General features: G+C 38.6%; 1 protein-coding gene across 1 annotated transcript in view; it reads left to right on the top strand.

The window, feature by feature from the left end:
- The first annotated feature begins 486 nt into the window (after positions 1-486).
- The window catches only part of MUSK (muscle associated receptor tyrosine kinase), a 61,929-nt gene continuing 55,145 nt past the window's right edge, over positions 487-7,270 (top strand). Inside the window, exon 1 of the mRNA XM_053465846.1 lies at positions 487-642. Coding sequence (XP_053321821.1) covers positions 567-642 — 76 coding nt within the window. The 5' untranslated portion in view covers positions 487-566. The remainder of the gene's footprint in view (positions 643-7,270) is intronic.

Here is a 7,270-nt window from a genome sequence, read left to right as displayed (position 1 = left end):
CTTAAGGTGCCTTCATTTAATTGTCAAAATATATACTGTCAATTTTAATGTTGTTTTTAAATTCTCACTGTCCCACTTTTGTAATAGTGCTACCCTAAAATAACCGTATTGTAATGGCAGTCTATGTCCACGTATGCACCACCTTAAGCCTTATTACTCCTCAGCCTTCTAATACTCACTAGAGCAGTTGCCCTCTTCTCCTTCTGTACCACTATGTCTTCAGGAGTATTAATGTAATTGTTAAGGCTGTGCATTATTGAGTTTTCACTGTTGTGCCGCGCCTGCTAGCATTGTATATCACAATGTTCCATTAAAAAGGATTTCCTTTCCCTTGTTCCCTGATCCCTATGTACTTGCATTGATCTAAGTCGATGTGCACCAGCTGGCCTTGTCTGTCACTCCAGCCAAGTCACAGAATTCCTGAATATACTTAGATCCAGCAGGGCCTGCTTCGCACACACACTCGTTCGTTTGCAGAACGTTTGGAGCAAACTATGGCTTAAAATGAAACAGTCTTGGGATTTGACTCACATTCTACAAAGACGCCAATTTTGGGGAAATTAACCATGAATGATTTGCAGTACATTCCACTTCTCCCTATCTTCTTGGCTGCTGTAGGCTTGGCTGACTTACTTCCAAAAGGTTTGTTTGAGGTTGCTGTTTGGTCAGAGTAAATGCATTGTAGCAAGGATGGGAAAAGAGTTGTGTATTTTGAGTGCGGGCTTAGTTCTGAAAGTTAGTTTTCTTAACTGCCATTAATGTGGTTTATTGGTTAGCCACTTATTTTGTATTTTATTTGGGCAGCAATACATGCTTATTGATTTGTCTTGATACTTGCTACTTGGTTATAGGTAGAACTAGATAATCATAATATAGTCTGGTAAACGTGGGATCCATTTTGCTGTGATTTGAAATATAAATTGAATTTATTATAATATTTAGAAAACTGGTGTATGTAATTATAGCCGCCAATAGTAAAGTATAAGTGATACGTCAGTATTCGGCTTTCAATAACAAATATTTAAATTGCCATCAAAAGTGTTTAATATTAGTGTTTTTATGTGAAAAATTAATGCGATACAATAAAATGATTGGAAAAATATTGGTGGAATTATAGGTGCACGATTTTGGGGGAAAAAACACACAAAAAAATTAAGATGGTAAATTTGATATAAAAATAGCAGTGACATTTGCAATGTACCCTACGTAATGTAATAAATTTCATAAACACTCCCATTATTGCATAATAGCTGTAGAGTAATTTGTAAATAAGAGACACTTATTTCCCCATACTCCATATTTTGGCTCGTTTGATACCTTGCAAAACCCCCTGAAAAGGGACATGAGTCATGGCAGTGCACACGACACGGTTGAGCAACTCTCCAGTCGGGCTCCGCAAACTTGTGCACAGGGCAACTTACAAAAATGCATACGCAGTGCGGAAAGAGGGTGCAGTAACATAGTATTTACCATGTATGTGATGACTGGTTCTTTCTGTGGGCGTTTTACTGTTTTTTCTGTTGTTCCCTACTAGGCTGGATTTGCCCCTAGGTTGAATGTTGCCTGTCCTCCTCTACAAAGGCATTCTAATCCCCATGTTGTGTAAACTTTCCTGTTTAAAATACAGAACACAGAATCAAAAGCAAGCAGGGCTCTCTCCACCTAATGTATCGGTTTGTCTTAGTCTGTCAATTCTCGTCTTGTCAGACCCCTTGAATATATGTATTGTATTAAGCACTGTGTAAATTGTTGGCGCTATATAAATAAAAGATAATAATAATAATAATAAAACTATTTTGCCATCTTAAAGTATATTTACCATGTGTATATCACTATTAAAGCCATAAGGAGAAAATATCATGTTTGAAGCTTACTTATATATACATATGTGCAGATTTTACATACATACATATGCATTACCTTAAAGAAACAGTCTAGTCCCCAAAATTATATTTTTTTACCTACAGCCAATCACATATATCAAAGCAAAACATCAGTGTATACAGTGCAAACATGCGATTGGCTGCTTTTACTCCCATTGATTTGAATTGGAGATCAGCTTCCATTTCCGAGAATGGGGGTGCTATTGAGCATGTGCAAAAAGTATACCTATGGATGCTCCTTGATTTTAGCAGAGTTGGCTGTGGGAGGAGTTGAGAAGTGAGACAGAATTCCTATTTAAAATATTAGTATATAATTATAGTAATACAATGTTTTGTAAGTTTGTATATATCCTAGAAAGGTGTTGCAGGGCAGCAGGAGACTCAACTTTATGTTTCTAAGACTTAAACCCAGCGACCTTCTCCTAAAAGAAAAACTTAGCTGGCCCTGTATGGCGTATAGTGGGTGAGATAACTTGAATGTCACATATTAACATTTTGCAGGGCCAACTTACCACTTACTGCTTTCTGTGGTTTCCAAAGTGGACCCATGTATCCCATATAAAGTTTCATTATACAGCTTTGCAGTGTCTATTGGGGCTGTAATCAGCTGCTAACAAGCAAGAATCAGATGAGAGGGGTGTCCTAACTTTTACATTTTCCTATTACGTTTGTTACTTGGTATAGCAAATAAGGGTAAAGACTAGGAAAGTATATATTTTCTACTTTTGTACAGTTGTACCATTATGTCTTATGACTTGGCAGTCATTGACAATAATTTTATACTACCTGGGTGGTTTATTCCGAAATTTCATTCAGAGATTATAAAAGGCAATTTGTTGATACGTCAGTCTCCACAGTTAAATAATGGTTAATATAATTTTAAAGGAACAACCATGTAAAAAAATATCGGACAAAAGCTAAGAAGTAGCAAAAAAAAAACCAAGGCATTTCTGACTGAAGTATTTCTTGGTTAGAGCTACGATAGGAATCATAGTATGCCCACTTTAAGGCATTTTTGTGAAAACAATTATTCTGTATCAAACCACGTTTTTAGCAAGGCTCTTATAAGTATCTGAGACATTCTAACAACTATATGTTTCATTATTTTGTAACTTTTCTGTGTATGAGACTGATAAGACCAGAAATAGTAATTTTCTAAGACATGGTTAAATATGCGCTTCAATGTCTTTTTGCGCAATTATATCAACATTGTCTTTATCTGGTGACGTGTTTGGTGTGTATTACGAAACTTTGCAAACAAGATGAATGTAGCCAATTTTCATTCAGTCATTTGCTTCGCCGCATGATTGCTTTGGCTATTACTCAATGACCACTGGTAGCCCTTATGTACCGGTTTAGCTAGCACAAACCCAGTTAGACCATTAAAAAACCGAAAATAAAAATACATATACAATCAGTCTCCAGGTGAAGCTCGGCTTCCATGGCTCTCTGCGTCAGTTTCTATTTATTTCTGGGCAGGAGAGAGCTTTGTAGCCAAACCCACTCCCTGCCCATTTTCCCTTACTGCCCTCACAGTTCCTTCCCACTAAATGTCTTTTGCGTGGCTATCCCTGCCATGTATGATCATCAGGTATATTATAGTTGCTTAATAGGCACTTTGTGTAAAATCATAGAAAAAAAAAAATCAACATAACCTTTGATAAATAAATACTCCTCTTGCCACATGCAAGCTCCTGTAAAGATAAATTAACAATTTAGTGACTCTTTATAAGGGCAATTGTAAAGTAAACTTAAAAAAAGAAATACGGACAGACTTCACAGCACACATCTCACCATCATTCATTGCCTATTGCTTCCTCCCCTTAGAACGTCAACACTTTAACTGTGCCATCTGCAACAAGACATTCCTCTCTTTGAATACCACTGGTAATTAGCAAAGTACTTGCTTGGTTTCCTAGAATATGAGCTGGTAGAAAGCAGCTGTTCATATTGTACGCTCCAAAGTGAACACTTTTAACATAGAAGCAAGTTTTTACTTGCATTCTTACATTGCTTTGATCATACCATTTTGATTAGAGCACAAGTAGCCCCGTGGATCTATTCACATTGTTTTTGGATCCCACCTGGGACACAATAGTCAGGATGCTATAGGATGGGACAACAGATCACAAGAAAGTTACACAAAATCATTACAATTTCAATAATGTTTCTGCTTGAGGTCAACTGCTACTTGACAGTGGCATTGTTAGTTCGTGATTCCCATGAACCCACAACCATACCACCTAAATAAAAAACATGAACACAAGCTGTTGGGTAAAAATTGGAAACAGTTTTAATATGTATCCACCAATAAAATTGTAAACACCATACAGTCCCCATACATAGAAGACAACAATAACCCCAACAACATAACCAACCAGGAAAGAGCATAGCGAGATGCACCTTTCACACACCAGGTTCTGAGCCGCTGACCAGCTTGAAGACCACCAACATAAACCAAAAATACTATTTCCTATTACGAAACAGTTATTGCACTACCACCTTACTCTCACCAGCCCCACCACAGTGGCAGAACTGATTAAATGTGACAGTTACAAAATTGAGGGTCCTATATATACAGGACCTCCCAAAGTCCCCTAAGCAATGTCCCTTAACCTAATTATCCCTTCTCCTCGCCCAATCTAGGACGCTTCCACCTAGCTGCGCTGTTCCATGAGTGACATAAACTTAATCTACCTCAGTTTGGCTATTTTTATGCAGTCGCTAATATCACTGTCTAATTTGGTCTTGTTTGGAACATGACCTCAAGTGACATTTACCTTTACAGTTGCTTTGTGTTTTATCTCCAGTGTAAACTATACAATGAGTGAGACACAGCTACTAGAGCTACAGGTCATTGTCTGTGAAGACGGTAGTTACCTCTAGGACGTGAGATACACTTTTGTACACAGGCTTTAAGTAAGGAATAAATGCATATGTACAACAGAAAAAATATACATATATTGTCGTAATCCCCTACCTTACATACAATGAATAATATGGTAAATTATCGGTTGAAAGCTAGAAGTCATAATTGAGGAACACAAAAAGTCAAGTACGTTGAGCCCATGGAGATAATGAAGCTGCATGAATAGGATTACCACCTACTGGTTCTAGCAGCCAGAATTGTACTATGGAGGTGTTACGTTACGACGTTAAGTAGGAACAAAACTACAAGTGTGCTGGTTGGTCTTGAGAATGTAAGTGAAGCTAAAAGTGAGGAGAAGGATGGGCATGGAATATCTCAGGAACATTTCTTTCAGAATTCTTCATAAACAAGTCCATTTTAATAACTGACTTTTACCGGGGGAAATAACCAGGGCCGGCCGAAGACTTAACGCCGCCTGGGGCGAAGTTTAAAATGCCGCCCCCCGCCCCCGGGTACTTAACTTTAAACAGTCCTGCGGCGAGTCTCCCTGCTCTGCCACGGTGCCGGCTTGTAATGCTGAGCGCCGGAAATTCACGTCACTTCCGGCGCTCTGCATTACAAGCCGGCACCGAGACCGAACAGGGAGACTCGCTGCAGAGGAGAGAGAGAGAGGGGCGCCGAGCGGGTAAGTGAAAACCACTCGACGCCCCTCTCTCTCCTCCGCTTCAAAAAAAAAAAACGCTTGGGGCGGCAAAGTGCCGCCCCTTCTAAAGTGCCGCCTGGGGCAATTGCCCCAGTCGGCTCCATTGTAGGGCCGGCCCTGGAAATAACCCACTGTGTATTGTGTCATTAATGCATCACAATTAGATTGAAAGTTTGCTGATTATACATTTGGGCAACCAAGTACAAGTGCAGAAGGTATTAATCATGTGATTAACCCCTTGAGTAAAATGTAAAATGATAATTCCTATACCAATATGACATTATCAATCCGGTGCCCAAGTACCTCTGTTTTAAGATGAGCCCCGTTGTATCAGTGTCTCTCAGACCTACATGAATTAAGGGCTGCTTGTGCTCACGTGATTATCAATGTTCAATGCTTTTGTATGCATTAGTGACATTATTGAAGCTTTGTATCTGCTAAGGAATTGCTTCATAAAAATGCCAAATCAGTACTGAGACGGTTTACATGCTCCATCAGTCATTTCAGAACACAAAAAAATATTGTATCAAAACATCCAGTTGCACAATAAGCCCCCTCTTATCTGTAGCATAGAAATACATATTACAGATGTTATTAAAGTGAGGTCCTAAGTCTATTATCTATTATTTATCTTATGATTGTGAAATGCGAAAATTCTTTCTAGGATAGAAGCAAATAAATAATTTCATATAAGCATCTGTTTCTAACTGCTATTTAGAGGTTCTTCAAGGCTCCAAGGGATAAACCATTCCCCTTTTGTTGATGCCCTCAGGAGCATGACAGTCAATTACTCACATCATAAACTTTACGAACATACACTATATGCTAAGCAATCACACTCACAGTCATAATGTACACCGATTGTAAATAAACACTGCAAATGGAAGAATTGGACCACTCTATCTAGGTTTGATGTAAGGCCGTCACTAGAAACAATATGGCGGACCTATCTTATCTTTGAATGGATGTGTTGAGCTACCAGTGTCTGATACGGTTGTGACAGATACATTACTCTTGTAGATGTTTAGGTAATTTTATTATTAAGAAAGGCAGTTTGTAGTATTGATTAAACAAAAGCAAGGAAGGTAAGGTGAGGTTTTTTTGCTGATTAGAAAAAGTCACATTCCTGGGGGGGGGAAGCCAAATAAAAATTAATTTAGTTCAATACTAATAAATACATTATTAATACTGCAGGTGGGGCACAAAAAGGCACAGCATGGTTTTTAGACCCTATCTCCAGAGTAATAAAGATTTTCAGTGATTTAAAAAATATAAATTGTGAGGAAAAATGAAACAAGCTAAAGATAACTCAATATATAATATGCTTTACCCCACTGCAGCCAATGCTTGGCATTGTGCATAATAATCTGCTTATGTGCAGCTGCTTGGCCATGGAAACCCATTTCATGAAGCTCCCGATTCACAGTGCTTGTGCTGATGTTGTTTCTAGAGGCAGTTTAGAACTCTGTAATGATGCTACAGAGGACAGGTGACAGTCACACTGTAGCAGAAAGGCCAGATGCATGGGCAAGACCACCAGATATGAAAGTAAGTGCAGGTTTGACAGGCCCACATTGTTTAGGTACCTAGAAGAGGAAATAATTGAGCTCTGTATCACCTGGACAACAATTTATATGAGCATTCCTGTATTTTGCTATACATGGAACCTTTATGTGTCAGTAAAAGGATTTTGTACTTCGACAGATGACCCCTGGAGAGCTGATCCCTCCATACATGTGCGTGGGAATTATAGTTGGGTGATCAGGGTTAATAGCATGTCTGCTAGAATCTGAAAGCCAAGCCAGTGATTTTGAG

This window comes from Spea bombifrons, chromosome 1 (assembly GCF_027358695.1).
Source record: "Spea bombifrons isolate aSpeBom1 chromosome 1, aSpeBom1.2.pri, whole genome shotgun sequence".
NCBI lineage: Eukaryota > Metazoa > Chordata > Amphibia > Anura > Pelobatidae > Spea > Spea bombifrons.
This window is presented reverse-complemented; position numbering and strand designations above follow the sequence as displayed.